This window comes from Lipotes vexillifer, unplaced genomic scaffold (genome assembly GCF_000442215.2).
Source record: "Lipotes vexillifer unplaced genomic scaffold, Lipotes_vexillifer_v1.1 scaffold395, whole genome shotgun sequence".
Lineage (NCBI taxonomy): Eukaryota > Metazoa > Chordata > Mammalia > Artiodactyla > Lipotidae > Lipotes > Lipotes vexillifer.
In genome coordinates, this window is record NW_006797390.1 from 551,943 (window position 1) to 574,167 (window position 22,225).

At 38.0% G+C, this 22,225-nt stretch overlaps 1 protein-coding gene across 3 annotated transcripts in view; it reads left to right on the top strand.

The window, feature by feature from the left end:
- The window catches only part of LRP6 (LDL receptor related protein 6), a 156,981-nt gene that overhangs the window by 42,635 nt on the left and 92,121 nt on the right, over positions 1-22,225 (top strand). For 2 of the 3 annotated variants that reach the window (XM_007469337.1, XM_007469339.1), the window contains exon 2: positions 7,915-8,112. In XM_007469337.1, the coding sequence (XP_007469399.1) occupies positions 7,919-8,112 (194 nt within the window). In that variant the 5' untranslated portion in view covers positions 7,915-7,918. Of the gene's footprint in view, positions 1-7,914; positions 8,113-22,225 lie in introns of those variants that run through there. The other variant, XM_007469338.1, reaches the window with a different exon arrangement.

Sequence of the window (22,225 nt, forward strand, 5' to 3'; positions counted from 1 at the left end):
TTTCCCTTTCTGTATTAAGTATGTAATGAGTTTTTAGCTTAAAGGTTAATTAAATAACAAATGCAAATGTTCAGTATTTATAGATTAAATTTATTACTTGAAATTTTAAATATTTGAACAAATGAAAACACCAGCAAGCTTCAATTAAAAATTCTAAATTTTTATCAAATTCTCACCTGACAGATTTCTCAGTTTCATTTGTTATAGTTGAAGCCTTTACCTGAGTGTGATCCGTGAAGTAACATGACATGATATATTTCTTAGGGTTGAGTACTGGAAGAGTTATTTATTAGCTTTGAGCAGTGGCATGCATATAATTTTATTTATTACTAAAATTCTTGTTGAGCTAATTCATTTGTGACAACTTTTTATTACACCATAAACTAGACACTGAGTTCTTGTAAGTTTAGTGCTTCTTTAGACAAGCTTAGTGGCAATTGTGAGACCTCTGTAAATTATATTATACAGGGAGCACAGCGAAACAAGCTATAGGAGCACATAGGAGGGAGTAACTCTACTTTGTCTAGGCAAGCTAGGAAAGGCTTCTACAGAAAAGAAGCTACCTTTGCATTAACTTTAAAAATAGTCTCTTGGGAGCTTCCCTGGTGGCGCAGTGGTTGAGAGTACGCCTGCTGATGCAGGGGACACGGGTTCGTGCCCCGGTTCGGAAGGATCCTGCATGCCGCAGAGTGGCTGGGCCCGTGAGCCATGGCCACTGAGCCTGTGCGTCCGGAGCCTGTGCTCTGCAACGGGAGAGGCCGCAGCGGTGAGAGGCCCGCGTAACGCAAAAAAAAAAAAAAAAGTCTCTTGATTCTTATTTGTGTTATAAGCAACTTTCTTGAGATATAATTTATATGCAAAAAATGTATATTTTAGCATTTATAGCTTGATGAGTTTTGATAAATGTATCTACCATTACCCCCCCAAAAAAAACCATTTTATCACATCACTCCAGAAAGCTGCCTTAGTCCCTTTCAAGTCAGCTCCTACTTTCACCATGATAACTACTGATCTGACTTCTGTCATTATAGATTAGTTTTGCTGAATCTAAAACTTCATATAATGGAGTCATTCTGTGGGTACTCTTTTGAATCTGGGTTCTTTTGTTTACCATTATTTAAAAAAATACATCCTTGTTGAATATGTGAGTAGTTAGTTTTTTTACATCGTTGAATAGTATTCCATTTTATGAATATACCAGAGTTTGTTAATCATCCTATTGATGGGCATTTGATTTATTTCCAGTTTTTGGTTATTATGAATAAAACTTCTGTGAACTTACATGTACAGATTATTGTGTGGGTATGTTTTTATTTCTCGAGTAAATACCTAGAACTAGAATTACTGGTTCATAGGGTTAAGTGTACATTTAATTTTGTAAGAAACTGCCAAACTATTTTCCAAAGTGATTATACTAGCAGTGTATGAGAGTTCCAGTTGCTGTATCCTCACCAACACTTGGTATTGTTGGTCTTTTTAATGTTAGCCATTCTAGTGGGTGTGAAGTGATATCTTATTACTGATTTAATTTTCATTTCCCTGATGATTGATGAGATTGAGCATCTTTTTATGTGCCAGTTGGCCATTTATGTATCTTTTGTGAAGTATTAAATGATGCCTTCTACCCATTAAAAAAGTTAAAGTAAAATTTGCACACAGTAAATTTACACTTTTTTGGGTGGCAGTTCTGAATTTAGACAAATGCATACATTTGGGTAATCACTACCATAATTAAAATATAGAATAATTCCACGACCCCCCAAAATATATTCTTGGCTTTTTGTTATCAACCTTTCCCTCCACCTGCAGCTCTAGGTAACCACTGATGTGTTTTCGGACTCTATACAGTTTTGTTTTTTCCAGAATGTAACATAAATGGAATCGTGTCGTGTAGTGTTTGAATCCAGCTTCTTTCTCTTACTGTAAAGCATTTGAAGTTTATATGTGTTTATTGTGTATGTCAGTGGTTCTTTTTTTCCTAAAAATATAAACATTTATTAAATCATAACACAGATAGAGAAAATGTGCAAATCATATATATATAAAGCAAATTAAGTTTATAAATGTGAACACACCAGTGTGAACAGCATATAGATAAGAAAACAGTACAATACCAGCATTCTACAAGTCCCCTCGTGCTCTACTCCTTCCCCCAGAAGTAACCATTATTCTGACGTCTAACAGCTAAAATAGTTTTCCTTTTTTTTTGCACTTTTATTTTTATTACAGTGGTTCTTTTTATTAATCCTGAGAGTATTCCATTGTTCGAATGTACCATAGTTTATCCATTCCCCATTTGAAGAATATTCAGTAGTTTTTGGTGACTATGAGTACATCTGCTATAGAGATTTTCGTACAGGTTTTTGTGTGAATATATATTTAATTTCTCTTGAGTAAATACCTGAGAGTGGGGTTACTAGATCTTATGGGAATGTTTAACATAAGAAACTGCCAAACGGTTCGCCAAAGTAGATGTGCCATTTTGCATTAACATTAGCAGTGTACAAGAGTTTCAGTTGTCTTGCATCTTTGCTAGTACTTTGTATTGTCCATTTTTTAAAGTTTAGCCGTCTTACTAGATCTGTAGTGATATCTCACTATAGTTTTAATTTTCATTTCCGTGATGAATAATTATGTTGACTGTCTTTCTGTATGCTTATTTGCCATTTGTATGTCTTTTGTTGATGTGTCTGTTCAGATCTTTTGCCCAGTTTTTAATTGGGTTGTCTTTTATTGAGTTTTAGGAGTTCTTCATACATTATAGATATAAGTCCTTTGTCAGATATATATAATGTACTACAACAGATTGAACGCAGAAAGCTCAGATTTTGTTATTGGCAACAAATTGAAGTGACAAGGTGATTTCATGTATTTCCAAGAAAGTATCTGCCTGATACCTAAGTTTTATTTAACCATAGTTTGTCATTCATTTTTTTTTTTTAAAGTAAAAATGGTGTTCCATGAAAAAAGCAGCTAGCTCCATTGGCCAAGTGCTTTTTCTCAAGACAACCATTCTACATTCATATGCAGCAAAAGTACTTTCTCTGTAGATCCTATTTTGTCACACAGAATATTAAATGTGTAATCAAAGGTCAAGCTCTAATGAAATTAATAATTTTCTGCCTTACCAATGTCAGTGTTCATTGAGACTGACTTTTCTTTTGTATGTGGTGAAGAATAAATATAGTGACTATTAGTACAGTTGGTTGCCACTCCCTGCAGTCTTACCCACCATTGCTTTTGGACTATCAGTGCAAATATCAGCACAGGTAGGTAGTTCAGGGTAATCTGTGCAATTCAAAAAAGTTATTCAACACTTTGAATATTTCAGCACCACTTACATTTATTGTTGTAAACATTCACATAGAAGATCTTTGATGATTAGTTGGTACTGACACTTGATGAACAAACAAAACAGTAAGTCCGGCCATATCCTTAAATTCAGTCATATATAAGGCAAAAGCACAGTTTCTTAGGTGACATTAACTTCCGTCTTCATGTTTGCAGCTAAATTTTAAATTTTGTGTTACTGTAGCTTTGGAAATTGGCGGCCCATTGATTTCTTTTATTGGCTTTTCCTCTGGGAGGAATTCAGTAATGTAAACTGGAGAAAGCTTTATGAGTCTCTGTTTTTGTGTTTCTCCAGCTGGAAAGCTGTAATAAACATTGTTTGGCTTTTAATGAGGTCATATTTACATTTAAACTATGCAATTCATTTTTCTTTAAACTCTGAATGATTGTCTCAATGCCTCAGCTTAACTGGAACCATAATACTATTCACAAAAAGATAGCATGTATAAGCCAATGGAAAGATTGCTTTTCATTTACAGTTTTGCTCAGGGTCTTGGAGTAGATTTCATCCCTTCTTAGAGTCAGAGAACTCTCTCTGATAGATCAGTATCATCTTTTTTAACATCTTTAAATGTAGGCAGTATAGCTGTGGGTTGAAGAAGTGAGTTTTCTCATCTCTCCTTTTTCAGCCAGTGGTCCATTCTTAAATACAAGACAAATATAAGTAAATGTTCTTTTATTTTAAAATAGATTACTAGTAAATTTCAAAATAAAAACAGTTTAAAATAAAAACTTAAAGTTAAGAAATCTTGTAAAACAAAGCAGTGTACTTGCTCCTTGATGTGTTTTTGCTCTGGGCACAGTAAAATTTCAAGACTTCAAAAGTAACAAGTTTTTAGATGATAATGAGGTACAGAATTACAGCAGGTATAATCAGAGGTAGCTAGTAAGAGTGCAAAAGTGCTGTGAACTGAGTTAATCTTGGAACGTGTATATAGTTATTTCCAAAACCTACCTTAGAAGCTTATGGAAAATATAATAGGTATACATTCCATGAGCCATCAGGGTGAAGTCATCACCGCACCTTATATGTATCCATGAAAAACCTCCAGGATGAAAGTGAAAAAGACTAAATAAATACATAAAACGTAGCAATATTATGAAAACAGTTTTGACCCTGTAGACCTCCTGAAAGGATTCCGAAGACCTCCAGGGATCTTTTTTTTTTTTTTGAATAACTTTATTTATTTATTTATGGTTGCGTTGGGTCTTCATTGCTGTGTGCGGGCTTTCTCTAGTTGTGGCGAGCGGGGGCTACTCTTCGTTGTGGTGTGCGGGCTTCTCATTGCGGTGGCTTCTCTTGTTGCGGAGCATGTGCTCTAGACATGTGGGCTTCAGTAGTTGTGGCATGCGGGCTCAGTAGTTGTGGTGCATGGGCTTAGTTGCTCCACAGCATGTGGGATCTTCCCGGACCAGGGCTCGAACCCGTGTCCCCTGCATTGGCAGGCGGATTCTTAACCACTGAGCCACCAGGGAAGTCTTTCCAGGGATCTTTGGATCACACTTTGAGAACCACTCCCTAGGGTGTGGTCTGGATTCAGCCCTTTGAGGTGTCTCAGCTGAATGTCCAGGGTGGTGTTGATGCTCTTTACTCTGTCTTGGCAGAACATGTAAGACCACCCGCATTGCTTGACTTCTGGCATTTTAGTTCTGTTCTCAACCTGATAATCCTTGAGGATCCTGTGCGTGCACAGCCTGGTTCTTGGTCCAGGGACTCATGGGGATCCCCCATGAGTCCCCCCAACCCACACCAATGTAACTTTCTCCTCTTTGGGGCCCTGCAGATTCCAGTCTTTTCTTTGCCCCAAATTCTCTTTGCCTCCTTAAGCTTGTTGAGACCACTGATCCTAATTTCAGTTTCAGCTTTCCACACTTTGGGTGGGGAGTTGTCACCAGGTTGAGTCAGGGTGATTTTTGGAGCTCACCTGGTGAGTTTCCTTTGTCTCATGGTTTGTGGTCTCGTGCTGCCTTATTTTCAGTTCCTAGAACAGCTGCCTCATATATTTTGTTTAATTTTATGGTTATTTATAGCTATCTCAGTAGAAGTTAATGTGTAATAGCTTCAGTTTTGTGAGTTAATTATTGATGGTGGTTATTAGCTTTTTAAATTAGGATGGAGTAAAATAGTATGTGCGAAAACATAGGGACAAAAAAACTCAGGGTGTCTTTTGGGAAGAGCATGTAGTCGCTGTGTTTAGAGTAGGGTCAACAAAGGCAGGCCTGCATTAGCTCATTCCCCTGGGTTCTTAGTAGAAGTCATTGACTAAAAATCACTGAGTTTCCCCCCACAGCTCTGACTAGGCTTCACAGCCTTCATGAACAGAGTACCATACCAAGTCACTGATGGTTGGCTGTTAGGGGAAGGAAACAATTTGTCAACTTGGGGCTCTAACTATAGGATTCAAGGTAGGGAACACGAGGTGATGAAACTAGGAATTTAGGCTAGGCCTAAAGAATGGCTGTAACTTGCCTCAATTTTACTTCCCTTTTCCCTTCCTAATGCTACTATTTCCATATATATAACACCTTTATATGTTACAAGCCCAATAAAACAAGTTTATAATTACTTTTTTGTGCAGTTGTCTTTTTAATCCATTAAGAGAAGAAAAGGGAGAAATATATTTGTACTGTCTTTTATAATTACCTACATAATTATCTGTATGAGTACTGTTTGCTTCTTCATGTGGATTTGAGTTAACATCTAGGTTACTTCTTTTTTGCCTGAAGAATATCCTTGGTATCTCTTGTAAGGCAGATCTACATGCCACAAATTCTCTCACTTCGTTTATCTGGGAATGTCTTTATTTCACCTTTATTTTGGAAAGATAGTTTTGCTGTATGTAGGATTCTTGGTTGATATTTTAATTTCTTTTAGTGTGTCATCCTACTGCTTTCTGCCCTCCATTGTTCTGGTAAGAAATCAGCTTTTAGTTATATTGTGATTTCTTTGCAAGTGATGAGTTGATTTTCTTAGTGCTCTCGATTTCTTTGTCTTTGAACAGTTTAACTGATGTGTATAGTTGTATATCTCTGTGTTTATCATACTTGGAGTTTATTAAACCTCATGGATGTATGGGCTAGTATTTTAAAAATCAAATTAGGGAAGTTTTTGGTCATGATTTATTTGAAATATTGGAACCAAAGTACAATGATCATATTTAGGAAATTAACATTAGTACATTTCTATTATAGAATTTGACATGCTGTCAGATTTTGCCAGGTTTCCCAATAATGTCTTTGTAGCATATTCCCCAACTGATCAGTACAGGATCATACACTTTATATAGTTACTGTGTCTCTCTTTGTTTATTTATTTTTCTTTATTTTTTTTTGGCTGCTTTGGGTCTTAGTTGCAGCATGCGGGATCTTTTTGTGGAGGCATGCGGGATCTTTTTCGTTACTGCGTGGTCTGCTGGAGCTTCTCTCTAGTTGCAGCTTGTGGCTTTTCTCTTCTCTAGTGGTACGTGGGCTTTGTAGTTTGTGGCACGTGGGCTTAGTTGCCCCGCGGCATGTGGGATCTTAGTTCCCCGATCAGGGATCAAACCCGCGTCACCTGCATTGGAAGGTGGATTCTTTACCACTGGACCACCAGGGAAGTCCCTTACTGTGTCTCTTTATTTTCCTCCTACCTAGCTTAGTTCATCTGCCTTTCTTTGACTTTTATGACATTGATATTTTCAAAGGCAGTTGTTTTGTAGAATGTTTTTTAATTTGGTACGCTCTGTTTCCTTAATAATTTTATTCAGGTTATGCATTTTTGGGAAGAAATAATATGTAAGAGAATATACATAAAAGAGATGGTATGGGGGCTTCCCTGGTGGCACAGTGGTTAAGAATCCTCCTGCCAATGCAGGAGACATGGGTTCGAGCCCTGGTCCGGGAGGATCCCACATTCTGCACAGCAACTAAGCCCGTGCTCCACAACTACTGAGCCTGCACTCTAGAGCCCGCGAGCCACAACTACTGAGCCCGTGTGCCACAACTACTGAAGCCCACGCACCTAGAGCCTGTGCTCCCAACAAGAGAACCCACCACAATGAGAAGCCCACGTGCCACAACAGAGTAGCCCCTGCTCACCACAACCAGAGAAAAGCCCGTGTGCAGCAGTGAAGACCCAACACAGCCAAAAATAAAATAAATTTATATATAAAAAAAGATGGAATGTTCTTCCCAGCATATCACATATATGATGCCAGTGTTGATGATGTTAATTTAGATGATGTGGATAAGGTGGTGTCCACCAAGTTTATTTTCTCTAAAGTTACCATTTTCCCCTTTGTCATTAACAAGTAATTTGTGGGGAGATACATTGAGACAGTGTAAGGTATCCTTTTTGCCAAAGAAACTTTGATCAGATGGTTTTTGCGTCCTGATGATGCTTGTCTTGAATCAGTTATTACCGTCATGGTGGCAAAAAGATAGATGCTTAAAATTTCGATAACGGTTTCTGGGAGTTTCAGTTTTAGTGTTCCTGAGAGAGCTTTCTTTATCCAATGGTGGTAATTATAAGATACTTGGTGGTTTACCTGCTTATGTCATGGGTTTATTTTTCATGATTTTTAGGTTCATGTACTGGACAGACTGGGGAGAAGTACCAAAGATAGAACGTGCTGGAATGGATGGTTCAAGTCGCTTCATTATAATAAACACTGAAATTTACTGGCCAAATGGACTGACTTTGGATTATGAGGAACGGAAGCTTTATTGGGCAGACGCAAAACTTAATTTCATCCACAGATCAAATCTGGATGGAACAAATCGGTAAGATTGCCTTATAAATTTATTTTTAAACTTTAAGTCAACCCTGTGATATCTTGATGTAGTAGTCAAATTATAAAGCTTAATTTTATTAAGAAGTTAGCATATTATTGGCTTAACTGTCAAAGGGGAAGAAGAATAGATTTTTAGTTTGCTTTTTAAAAAGGTAATGACATTTCTCATCTATCTTGGTGGGACTTAGAATTTATGGGTTGTATTTTCTCCTTCTTTACTCTGAGCTAATTTAGTTCTGCAGTGGTTCTCAACCAGGGATAGTACTTCCATTCTCTTCCAGAGTGTTTGGAAATGTGTGGAGAATTTTGGTTAACACCGGGATTGGGAGTACTACTAGCATTTTAGTTCCTGGGGGGCCAGGGATGCTAAACATCCTGTAATGTGCTGGGTACCTAATGTGACAAAGAGTCATCCTGTTCAGACTTACCCCCCTCCCACGTGCTGTTTGTGGAAGCTCATTTGATAAATCTGTAGACCAGGACAGGGTTGGCCAACTTTTTCTGCGAAGGGCCAGATCATAAATATTTTAGGCTTTGTGGGCCATATCTCTGTTGCAGCTATTTACCTCTGCTGTTGTGGTGTGAAAGAAGCTGTATATAATAGCTAAGGGAATGGGCATGATTGTGTTCCAGTAAAACTTTTTTTGAGCCAGTGGACTCTAGTTTGCTGACCCCTAGACCAGGAGAAAACCTACTGCATGTATGCTGTACCCCAGTATTCACAGAAGACAAAGATATAGTACATAAACATGGAATTTCTATTCAGATCATGTTCAGATTTAAAAAAAAATTTTTGTTGAAGTACAGTTGATTTACAATGTTGTGTATATTCAGAGTTTTAAAAAATATTTATTTAGGCTGTGTTCGCTCTTTGTCGCTGTGTGTGGTCTTTCTCTAGTTGTGGTGAGCAGGCTTATCATTGTGGTGGCTTCTCTTGTTGCAGAGCATGGGCTCTAGGCACATGGGCTTCAGTAGTCATGGCATGTGGGCTCAGTAGTTGTGGCACACAGGCTTAGTTGCTCCATGGTATGTGGGATCTTCCTGGACCAGGGCTCAAACCCGTGTCCCTAGCATTGGCAGGCGGATTCTTAACCACTGTGCCACCAGGGAAGTCCTGTTCAGATTTTTTTTTTTTTTTTTTTTTTTCTTGCGTTATGCGGGCCTCTCACTGTTGTGGCCTCTCCCATTTGCGGAGCACAGGCTCCGGACGCGCAGGCTCAGTGGCCATGGCTCACGGGCCCAGCCGCTCTGCGGCATGTGGGATCTTCCCGAAACGGGGCACGAACCCGCGTCTCCTGCATCGGCAGGCGGACTCTCAAGCACTGCGCCACCAGGGAAGCCCTCCTGTTCAGATTTTTAAAAATACTTGATATATTCTTGTGTTTGGAAGATTATTTAGGTTTCTAGTGGTCTCATTCTAAGACCTCAGTAGAAGCAGGGAGCCTTAGGTAGTTGAAGGAATTTTTAAAAGTGTACACATTTGTAACTTATCTGAATTGTGAGTCAGGAATCATTTATAAGTGTTGAAAACCAGGAAAGATTTAAAGAATATATTAAAGTGAACTTTTTAAAATCAAGGAGTGAGAGAATTTTTTGCCTTGTTGCAAAAAAGAATGAAATGACTCATAACAGGATGGTTTAAAAATAATGAGAAATAAGTGTCAGAAAAAGTGATAAGTATATGATGAATATAACAACATAATTGCTATGTTTGAACTTCAAATTTGCCTTTGAGAGGGATACTAGGAAGTGAATATGGCCACTCTGTAGGTTTTTGACTCTCTCAGAATACCCCCCCAAAAACCAATGGAACAAGATAGCAAATCTGAATACTTACTGTAAAGTTAACCTCAGGCATCCAGAAATGAAAGCAGGTAAGGGCAGACCACTAACAGCCACAAGACCTCCATAGTATTACTGTCTGTGCAAGAGTAAGCTGAGAGAGTGAGTAAAGTATTTCACTGAACTTAAAAGCAGGGGACCTCCAAAATAGCCCCAGCTATTTACTAGACAGTGTAGTGGGCTATATTAAGAGCAGTAGCTGAAATGAGAGTGGGGGGTTGCCCACTCCAATATGAGGCAAGTGCAGTGTGTCCGTGGTAAAGACAGAAGAGGGGATAGAGTAGTCTGGCTCCAGAGAATTCTCAAAACAGACCTGCTAGAGTGCTCTACCAGGACAGGGTGTTACAGAGTAGAGACAAAGTTGAATAGAACAGCATCAAAATTCAGCACAGTAGGGAAAGTTAAGGAATGAAAGGAGAAGGAAAGAGAAGGTTCAGATAAGGATGGGCAGAGGAAAAGCTGGGATATCTCAGAAAGGGAGCTACCATATTTTTTAACATGTGAAAACAGAAGAGTGAATTCTGTAAAGTTAGAAAAACTACGCTGAACACCACTGTGTTCTAAAAGTTCAGGAAAACTAATTTCACATAAATAGAAACATAAAAGTATCAAGGTATAAAATCCCATTTAAGGTTACTATGAAGAATATCTTATATTTATAACAGTATTTTAAGCTAATAACAACTAAACTTTAAATGCATACTTAGGGACTTCCCTTGCAATCCAGTGGTTAAGACTCCACGCTTCCACTGCAGGGGGCTCGGGTTCGGTCCCTGGTTGGGGAACTAAGATCCTTCATGCTGCGTGGTGCAGCTAAAAAGAAAAACCAGAAAACAAACAAACAAAACCGTGTACTTAAACTCTACATTTTTTTCTCCGCACATTTAGTGTTTGTGATGTCACAATGCATATCTTTATACCTTGTGTATCCATTAACACATTATTATAGTTAGTTTTTACTACTTTCGCTTTTAAGTGATTTGCTCACCACCATTACAGCATTAGAGTATTCTGAATTAACCCTATATTTATCTTTACCAGTGAGATTTATACTTTCATATGTTTTCCTGTTAACTAATTAGCACTCTTGTTTCATCTTGAAAAAGTACCTTTAACATTTCTTTTAAGGCCGATACAGTGGTGATGAACTCCTTCAGCTTTTGCTTATATGGAAAACTCTTTATCTCTCTTTTCATTCTGAAGGACAGCTTTGCTGGGTACAGTATTCTTGGTTGGCAGTTTTTTCTTTTAGCACTTTGACTGTATCATGTCACTCCCTTCTGGCCTGCAAGGTTTCTGCTGAAAAATCTACTGATAGTCTTATGGGGGTTCCCTTGTGTGAGACAGCTTGTTTTTTCTCTTGCTACTTTCAAGATTCTCTCCTTGTCTTTAACTTCTGACATTTGATTTATAAAGTGTCTTGGTGTGGGTCCTTTTGGATTCATCTTTTTTGGAAGTTTCTGGGCTTCCTGGATCTGGATGTCTGTTTATTTCCCCAGGTTGGGGAAGTTTTCAGCCATTATTTTGGGATGAACTTTCTTCCCCTTTCTCTCTATCCTCTCCTTAGGGGACCACTGTCATGCAAATAGTAGTCCACTTGATGGTGTCCCATAAGTCCCTTAAGCTATTTTCACTTTCTTTTATTGTTTTTTCTTTTTGCTTCTCTGACTGGATGAATTCTACTGCCCTGTCTTTGAGTCTGCTGACCCTTTCTTCCGCTTGATCTAGTGTACTCTTGTACCCCTCTATTGAATTCTTTATTTCAGTTACTGCATTCTTCGGCTCTCTGATTTCTGTTTGGCACTTTGTTCTCTTTTTATTTTATTTTTTTGTTGTTGAAATTCTCACTTTGTTCATGCATTGTTCTCCTGCCATCAGTGAGCATATTTATGATTGTTGTTTTGAACTCTTAATCACGGAAATTATGTATCTTTGTTTCATTATGAAGTCTGTTTCTGGAAGGGTTTTTTTGCTTTGTTTGTTTGAAACATATTCCCTTGTTTCTTCATTTCCTTGACTCTCTGTGTTGGTTTCTGTGCATTAGATAAAACAGCCACCTCTCCCAGTCCTGACAGAGGAGCCTTGTGTAGGATATGAACCTTAGCATTCACCTTGGCCTGAGCTCTTGGTTGTCTCTCAAACCTTTGTGATTGTCCATGCTGGCTTCTTTGTTCTTCTTGCTCCCAGTAGTTGAGTGTGTGCCAAGATTTGTCAAGTGTTCCATAGAGGAGGATTGCAGCTGGTACCTAGGTGAAGGCTGTTTGGAAGTCAGACCCCCAGGCAGCAGGGAATATACATGTAGTTTGAGCCCTTCTATGGAGAATCTTGGAGATAGGCTTTTTTTGCCTGCTCCTTCTGCTCTGGACCCAGCTTATAGCTGTGAAAGAGGTTCCTCCTGTACCCATTACAAACTGCTTCATTGTTTGCCATAGTCCTGTGGGGTTTGTCAGTGTAAGCCCTGTTGACTTTCAAAGCCAGGTGACCCAGGGGCCCATTCTTTGAGTGGCATCCATGAAATCTGGGGTACCAGATGTGTGTACAAGCTGATTCTGTATGGAAATACTGGAGATTTGGAGTGGGCTAGTGGGAGAAGGCAGAGGCGGTGTCTGCTGGCTTCCCTGGTCTCCTAGGAGGATTGCAGTTAGCCCCTGGATGCCTGCCAAGTTAGGAGCCTGAGCATTAGACAGCAGCTTTTAAAGTATGAAAATAGACCTCTTTTAGGGAAAGACTGGGAGATGAGCAATTCTGACTGCTCCCTCTGTGCTGAGCTCTGCTGGGCTCGACGTCTTATGTAAGCCTAATGGGAATCGAAAACAAAAACCTATCATAGATATACAAAAGATTAATAGAAAAATCATCAAATCACAAAGAGAGGAAGAGAAGAAGGGAACAGTTGAAATACAAAACAGCCAGACAGCAACAGAATGGCAATAGGAAGCCTATACCTATCAATAATTACTTTATATGGAAATGGACTATATTCTGCAATGAAAACATGTAGAGTAGCTGAATGGATAAAACACAAGACTCACTGTATATTGCCTGCAAGAGACTCACTTCAGCCTTAAGGAAACACACACTTTGAAAGTAAAGGGATGGAAAAATGTATTCCATATGAATGGAAACTGAAAGAAAGCAAGGAAGCTATACTTATATGAAACAAAATAGATTCTAAGCTGCAGACTGTAACAAGAGTCAAAAGAGGTCATTATATAATGATAATGGAGTCAGTCCAAGAAGATATAATTTTGTTTATACACCCAACATAGGAGCACCTCCATATATGATGCAAATATTAACAGGCCTGGAGAGAGTAATAGACAGCAATACAACAATAGTAGGGACTTCAGTACCTCACTTTCAGTAGTGGATAGATCACCCAGGCAAAAATCAGTAAGCAAATATCGGACTTAAACTACATATTAGACCAGGTGGACTTAAGAGATGTTTAGAAACATTCCATCTAACAGCACCAGAATACACATTCTTCTAGAGCACACGTGGAACACTCTGGAGAATAAATTATATGTAAGGCCACAAAACAAGTCTTAATAAACTTAAGAAGGCTGAAATCATAACAGGTATGTTTTCTGACCACAGTGGTGTGAAACTAGAAATCAGTTACAAGAAGAAAACTGGAAAATTATCACCTCATACCTGTTAGAGTGGCTTTTTTCAAAAAGGCAAGAAATAACAAGTGTTGGTCAGGATGCGGAGAAAAGGGAACCTTTGTACACTGTTGATGGGAATGTAAATTGGTGCAGCCACTGGGGAAAACAGTGTAGAAGTTCCTCAAAGAAATAAAAATAGAACTACCATATGATCCAGCCATTCCACTTCTGGGTATATGAAGAAAACAAAAACACTTAACTTGAAAAGATACATACACCCCTATGTTCATTGCAACGTTTTTTACAATCACCAAGATAAGGAGACAACCCAAGTGTCCATTGCTGATTGGATGGATAAAGAAGATGTAGTATATATGTACGATGGAATATTATTCAGCCATAAAAAAGAATGACGTATTGCTATTTGTGACAACATGAATGTATCTTGAGGGCATCATGCTAAGTGAAATAAGTCAGACAGAGAAAGAAATACCATATGATCTCACAACAAACGAACAAAAAACGAAGCTCATAGATATAGAGAACAGATTGGTGGTTGCCATAGGCAGGGTATGGGGGTTAGTGAAATGGTTGAAGGGAGTCAAAAAATACAAACTTCCAATTACAAAATAAGTAAGTCCTGGGGATGTAATACACAGCATTGTGACTATAGTTAATAATACTGTTTTACATATTTGAAAGATACTAAAAGAGTAAATCTCGGGCTTCCCTGGTGGCGCAGTGGTTCGGAGTCTGCCTGCCAATGCAGGGGACATTGGTTCGTGCCGCGGTCCGGGAAGATCCCACATGCCACGGAGTGGCTGGACCCGTGAGCCATGGCCGCTGAGCCTGCGCGTCCGGACCCTGTGCTCCGCAACGGGAGAGGCCACAATAGTGAGAGGCCTGCGTATCGCGCAAAAAAAAAAAAAAAAAAAAGTAAATCTCAAAGGTTCTCATCACAAGGAAAAAATTGTGTACTTTGTATGACAATGGACGTTAACTAGACTTGTGATCATTTTATGTTATATACCAATATCAAATCATTATGTTGTAAACCTGAAGCTAATATTATGTTGTATGTCATTTATACCTCAATTAACAAGAAAAGAAAATTGGAAAATTCACAGATACGTGGGGATTAAACAGGATTCTCCTGAACAACCTGTGGTTGAAGGACAGTGTCAGAAGGGAAATCACAAATATCTGGAGACAAATAAAAATTGAAATACAACTTACCAAAACTTATGGGATGCAGCAAAAGGAAGTTCTAAGAGGGAGGTTCATAGTGCTAAATGCTTACATTTGAAATGAGAAAGATCTCAAACAACCTAACTTTACACCTCAAAGAACTTGATAAAGGAGGACAAACTAAGCCCAAAGTTGCCAGAAAGAAGTGAAAAATATATCAGAGTGGAAATAAATGAAATAGAGACTAAAAAGACAATAGAAAATATCAGTGAAAGCAAGAGCTGTCTTTTTTGAAAAGACAAACAAAATAACTAGACTTATTTCTTATTAGCTAGACTTATTTCTTACTAGCTAGACTTAATAAGAAATAGAGAAGACAGAAATAAAATCAGCAGGAGACATTTAACTGATACTACATAAATAGAAAGGATCATAAGAGACTACTGTAAACAATTACATGCCATCAAATTGAACAGCCTAGAAGAAATGGATCATGACTGAATCATGAAGAAGTAGAAAATTTGAGCAAACCAGTTATTTATAAGGAGATTAAATCAGTAATCAAAAACTTCCCAGGGCTTCCCTGGTGGCGCAGTGGTTGAGAGTCCACCTGCGGATGCAGGGGACATGGGTTTGTGTTCCCTGGAGCGGCTGGGCCCGTGAGCCATGGCCGCTGAGCCTGTGCATCTGGAGCCTGTGCTCCGCAAAGGGAGAGGCCACACAGTGAGAGGCCCACGTACCGCAAGAAAAAAAAAAAAAAACTTCCCAAAAAACAAAAGTTGAGAACGAGAAGCCTTCACTGGTGAATTCTACCAGATACTTGAAAAAAAATTAGTACCAGTGCTTCTCAAAATCTCCCGAAAAATAGAAGAGGAGGGAACTCTTACAAACTCATTTTAAGTGGCTAGCATTACCTCGATATCAAAACCAAACAAGAAGCCTACAAGAAAAGAAAATTACAGGCAATTTTCCTAGTGAGTATAGACGCAAAGATCCTCAACAAAATACCAGCAAACTGAATTCAGCAGCACATTAAAAGGATCATATACCATGATCAAGTGGAGTTTATTCCAGGGATACAAGGATGGTTCAGTATATGCAAATAAATCAGTGTGATTCAGTACATTAACAAAATGAAGGATAAAAGAGATGTGATGATCATGTGATCATCTCAATAGGTGCAGAAGAAGCATGTGACAAAATTCAGCATCTGTTCATGATTAACTCTCAATGAAGTAGGTATAGAGGGAACATACCTCAACACAGTGAAAACTATATATGACAGACCCACAGCTAATATCATATTCGAAAGAGGAAAGCTGCAAGTTTTTCCTCTAAGGTCAAAACAAGACAAGGATGTCCACTCTTGCCACTTTTATTCAGCATAGTACTGGAGGTCCTAGCCAGAGCAGTTAGGCAAGGAAAAGAAGAAACGGCATCTCAGTAAAAAGGAAGGAGTAAAGCTGTATTTGCAGATGATCTGATGATATATATAGAAAATTCTAGAAACCACCACAAAACTGTTAGAACTAAAAACAAATTCAGTAGCATTGCAGGATACAAAATCATTATACAAAAATCAGCTATGTTCCTGTATGCTAATAATAAACTGTCAGCAAAATTAAGAATATCTTATTTACTATATCATCAAAAAGAATAAAATACCTAATATTAAGTTTAACCAAGGAGGTAAAAGACCTGTACACTGAAAACTATGACACGGATGAAAGAAATTGAAGAAGACACAAGTAAATTGAAAGATATTTTATGCTCACAGATTAGAAAAATTAATTTGTTAAAATGTCTATACTACCCAAAGCCATCTACAGATGCAGTGCAATCCATATCCAAGTTCCAGTGACATTTTTCACAGAAGTAGAACAAACAATTCTAAAATTTGTGTGGAATTACAAAAAGACCACAAATAGCCAACGGAATCTTGAGAAAGAATAAAGCTGGAGGCATCACACTTTCTAACTTCAAACTGTATTACAAAGATGTAGTAATCAAAACGGTATGATATTGGTGTAAAAACAGACACATAGATCAGTGGAACAGAATAGAGAGCCCAGAAACAAACCCATGCATAATTGGTCAATCAATTTATGACAGAGGAACCAGAATATCCGGTGGGGAAAGGATAGTGTTTTCAATAAATGGTTTGGGAAAACTGGATATCCACATGCAAAAGGATGAAAGTAGATCCCTATCTTTTTTTTTTTTTTTTTTTGCATTACGCGGGCCTTTCACTGTTGTGGCCTCTCCCATTGAGGAGCACAGGCTCTGGACGCGCAGGCTCAGTGGCCATGGCTCACGGGCCTAGCCACTCCGCGGCTTGTGGGATCTTCCTGGACCGCGGCATGAACGTGTGTCCCCTGCATTGGCAGGCAGACTCTCAACCACTGCGCCACCAGGGAAGCCCTAGATCCCTATCTTATACCACACACAAAATCAACTCAAAGTGGCTTAAAGACTCCAGTATAAGATCTGAAACTATAAGACTTTTAGAAAAGAACAGAGCGTAAGCTCCTTGACATTGGTCTTGGTTATGATTTTTTGTGTTTGACACCATAAGCAAACAGTATGGAGGCTCCTCAAAAAACAAAAAATATTAATTCCATATGATCCAGTAATCCCACTTCTGGGTATTTATCCAGAGGAAATGAGAACAGGATCCTGAGGAGATATCTGCGCTTCCATGTTCATAGTAGCATTATTCACAGTATCCAATACATGAAACAATCCAAGTGTCTGTTAGTGGATGAATGGATAAAGAAGATGTGGTATATACACATTCAGTAGAATATTGTTCAGCCATGAGAAGGAAGGACATCCTGCTGTTTGTGGTAACATGCACGGACCTTGAGGCCATAATGCTCATTGAAGTGACCCAGAAGACAAATATTGCATGGTATCACATATGTGTGGAATCTTTAAAAAAAAAAAAAAAAAAGTCAAACTCATAGAAACAAAGAGAAGAAAAGTGGCTGTCAGGAGATTGGAGGAAATAGGAAGGGGTTGATGGAAGGGTGTAAACTTCCAGCTATAAGATGAATAAGGTCTGAGGATTTAGTATACAGTTGACTTTTTTTTTTTTTTTTTTTGCGGTATGCAGGCGCTCACTGCCGTGGCCTCTCCTGTTGCGGAGCACAGGCTCTGGACGCGCAGGCTCAGCGGCCATGGCTCACGGGCCCAGCCGCTCTGCGGCATGTGGGATCTTCCTGGGCCGGGGCACAAACCCGAGCCCCTTGCATCGGCAGGCGGACTCCCAACCACTGTGCCACCAGGGAAGCCCTACAGTTGACTCTTGAACAACCTGAGTTTGAACTATGTGGGTCCATTTATGTGCAGGTTTTTAAAAATAAATATGTACTGCAGTACTATATGATTTGTGCTTGGTTGAACCTGTGGATGTGGAACCTCAGATATGGGAGTTCCAGCTGTAAAGTTATACACAGATGCAGGGGTTTGCTTTAATCCCTGTGTTATTCAGGGGTCAGCTGTATAATATTGTAACAGTCATTGATAACACTGTACTGTGTAATTGAAATTTGTTACGAGAGTAGAACTTAAATGTTCTAACCAAAAAAACCCCCCAAAACATGAAACCCTAAAAAGTAAAACAACCCCCCCCCAAATGTGTGAGATGTGGTAAATAACTAGATGAGGGGAGGGGTATTCTTTCACAATTTATATGTGTATCATATCATTACTATGTACACTTTATGTATCTTTAAAATTTGTTTGTTAATTATACCTGGAAAAAGCTGAACAAAAAAAAAGTGAGGAACAGAATAATGTCCTTGCATAAAAATCTCCCCAGAAAGATATGATCATAGAACACATTAAACCTCCATCTTAAAATGCACTATCACTATTTGAGACACCAGTATCACATGTCAAAGACCAACATAAATTAAAATTAGAAAGTTCAGAGATGAGATGCCAGAACTGAGGAAAGAATTATAAATGAAAGAAAAAAAATCATTTCAGAAAAGCTAGCTAAACTAGAAAGGACACAAGAGTGAATAAACAGAAAAGATCTTTAAACAGAAGTTGAAAAAGGGGAAAAGTTTAAGGACTAAAAAGAAATGTAAAAAATGAACAGGATTTGAGAGAAAGTAACAAATATTAAAGATAGGCAAAGAAGAAAAAGCACATAGATAAAAAAGACTCTTAGGAAGATAACTTACGTAAAGGAATAGGACAAATATGAGGAACTATAATTCAGGAAAAGGTTTTTAAAAGAAGATTTGAAATAACAGAGAACCTTATGTACCTGGTAATATAAGCTAAAGCTTATACAAGGTATAAGTAAAATCACTCTGTAGAAAAAGGAAAATATTCCTTTAAGAATAAAATAAATGACTTTTTAAAAGGAAAAGAAAATTAGATTCACATTAGGCTTTCTCACAGCAACGCTCCCTGTCAGGATTAAATGGAATAGTATTTTTAAGATACTGAAAGTAAGAAGGTCTGAGCCAGTGATTTTTTTTTCCCCAGCAAAAGTGATTTTCCTCATACAAAGCCATAGACAAATTTTATTAACATGCAAGAAATCAAGAAATACTGTTTCCCTGAGTCATTCTGAAAATGGACTAGTGGCTGAGCTTTAGATAATCAAAATGATGAGCGATATAACAAAATAAGGCTTGGTGAAGAGCATTAAACATATAATTAACTTGTATTAAGACTAAAGGAGGATTAAGATTGAGAGTATGGTATATAATGGCTAGATAATGTAGGTAAAGCACCACTCTAAAAATAGAGTGAAGGGACTTCCCTGGCGGTCCAGTGGTTAAGATGCCATGCTTCCACTGCAGGGGGCATGGATTCAGTCTCTGGTCAGGGAACTAATATTCCACATGCCTTGCAGAGCGGCCAAAAAAGAATAAATAAATAATAAAATAAAATAAAAATTTAAAAATAGAGTGAAAGTTAGAGGTATTATATGCAAAAAATAATAACTAGAATTATGACATAACATTATACCAGAACATATAAGATTATTAGGAATTTCATGTAATGTCTGAAACATTTATATTAACATATTTCCATAAAAATAACCCAAAGATAGTTTAGTATTAGTTTTTTTTTAATTTTAAAATTTAATTTAATTTATTTTTTATACAGCAGGTTCTTATTAATCATCAATTTTATACACATCAGTGTACACATGTCAATCCCAATCGCCCAGTTCATCACACCACCATCCCCACCCCCCCCTCAGCTTTCCCCCCTTGGCATCCATACCTTTGTTCTCTACATCTGTTTCTCAACTTCTGCGCTGCAGACCGGTTCACCTGTACCATTTTTCTAGGTTCCACATACATGCATTAATATATGATATTTGTTTTCCTCTTTCTGACTTCAGTCTGTATGACAGTCTCTAGATCCATCCACATCTCAACAAATGACCCAATTTCGTTCCTTTTTTATGGATGAGTAATATTCCATTGTATATATGTACCACATCTTCTTTATCCATTTGTCTGTTGATGGGCATTTAGGTTGCTTCCATGACCTGACTGTTGTAAATAGTGCTGCAGTGAACATTGGGGTGCATGTGTCTTTTTGAATTATGGTTTTCTCTGGATATATGCCCAGTAGTGGGATTGCTGGATCATATGGTAATTCTATTTTTAGGTTTTTAAGGAACCTCCATACTGTTTTCCATAGTGGCTGTATCAATTTACATTTCCACCAACAGTGCAACAGGGTTCCCTTTTCTCCACACCCTCTCCAGCATTTGTTGTTTGTAGATTTTCTGATGATGCCCATTCTAACTGGTATGAGATGATACCTCATTGTAGTTTTGATTTGCATTTCTCTAATAATTATAGTGATGTTGAGCAGCTTTTCATGTGCTTCTTGGCCATCTGTATGTCTTCTTTGGAGAAATGTGTTTAGGTCTTCTGCCCATTTTTGGATTGGGTTGTTCATTTCTTTAATATTGACCTGCATGAGCTGTTTATATATTTTGGAGATTAATTCTTTGTCCGTTGATTCATCTGCAAATATTTTCTCCCATTCTGAGGGTTGTCTTTTGGTCTTGTTTATGGTTTCCTTTGCTGTGCAAAAGCTTTTAAGTTTAATTAGGTCCCATTTGTTTATTTTTGCTTTTATTTCCATTACTCTAGGAGGTGGATCAAAAAAGATCTTGCTATGATTTATGTCAAAGTGTGTTCTTCCTATGTTTTCCTCTAAGAGTTTTATAGTGTCCAGTCTTACATTTAGGTCTCTAATCCATTTTGAGTTTTATTTTTGTGTATGGTGTAAGGGAGCATTCTAATTTCATTCTTCTACATGTAGCTGTCCAGTTTTCCCAGCACCACTTATCGAAGAGGCTGTCTTTTCTCCACTGTATATGCTTGCCTCCTTTGTCATAGATTAGTTGATCATAGGTGCGTGGGTTTATCTCTGGGCTTTCTGCCTTGTTCCATTGATCTATGTTTCTGTTTTTGTGACAGTACCATATTGTCTTGATTACTGTAGCTTTGTAGTATAGTCTGAAGTCAGGGAGTCTGATTCCTCCAGCTCCGTTTTTTTCTCTCAAGACTGTTTGGCTATTCGGGGTCTTTTGTGTCTCCATACAAATTTTAAGATTTTTTTTCTAGTTCCATAAAAAATGCCATTGGAAATTTGATAGGGATGCATTGAATCTGTAGATTGCTTTGAGTAGTATAGTCATTTTCACAATGTTGATTCTTCCAATCCAAGAACATGGTATATCTCTCCATCTGTTGGTATCATCTTTAATTTCTTTCATCACTGTTTTATAGTTTTCTGCATACAGGTCTTTTGTCTCCCTAGGTAGGTTTATTCCTAGGTATTTTATTCTTTTTGTTGCAGTGGTAAATGGGAGTGTTTCTTTAATTTCTCTTTCAGATTTTTCATCATTAGTGTATAGGAATGCAAGAGATTTCTGTGCATTAATTTTGTATCCTGCACCTTTACCAAATTCATTGATTAGCTCTAGTAGTTTTCTGGTGGCATCTTTAGGATTCTCTGTGTATAGTATCATGTCATCTGCAAACAGTGACAGTTTTACTTCTTCTTTTCCAATTTGTATTCCTTTTATTTCTTTTTCTTCTCTGATTGCCGTGGCTAGGACTTCCATAACTACGTTGAATAATGGTGGTGAGAATGGGCATCCTTGTCTTGTTCCTGATCTTAGAGGAAATGCTTTAAGTTTTTCACCATTGAGAATGATGTTCGCTGTGGGTTTGTCATATATGGCCTTTATAATGTTGAGGTAGGTTCCCTCTATGCCCACTTTCTGGAGAGTTTTTATCATAAATGAGTGTTGAATTTTGTCAAAAGCTTTTCCTGCATCTATTGAGATGATCCTATGGTTTTTATTCGTCAGTTTGTTAACATGGTGTATCACATTGATTGATTTGCGTATATTGAAGAATCCTTGCATCCTTGGGATAAATCCCACTTGATCATGGTTTATGA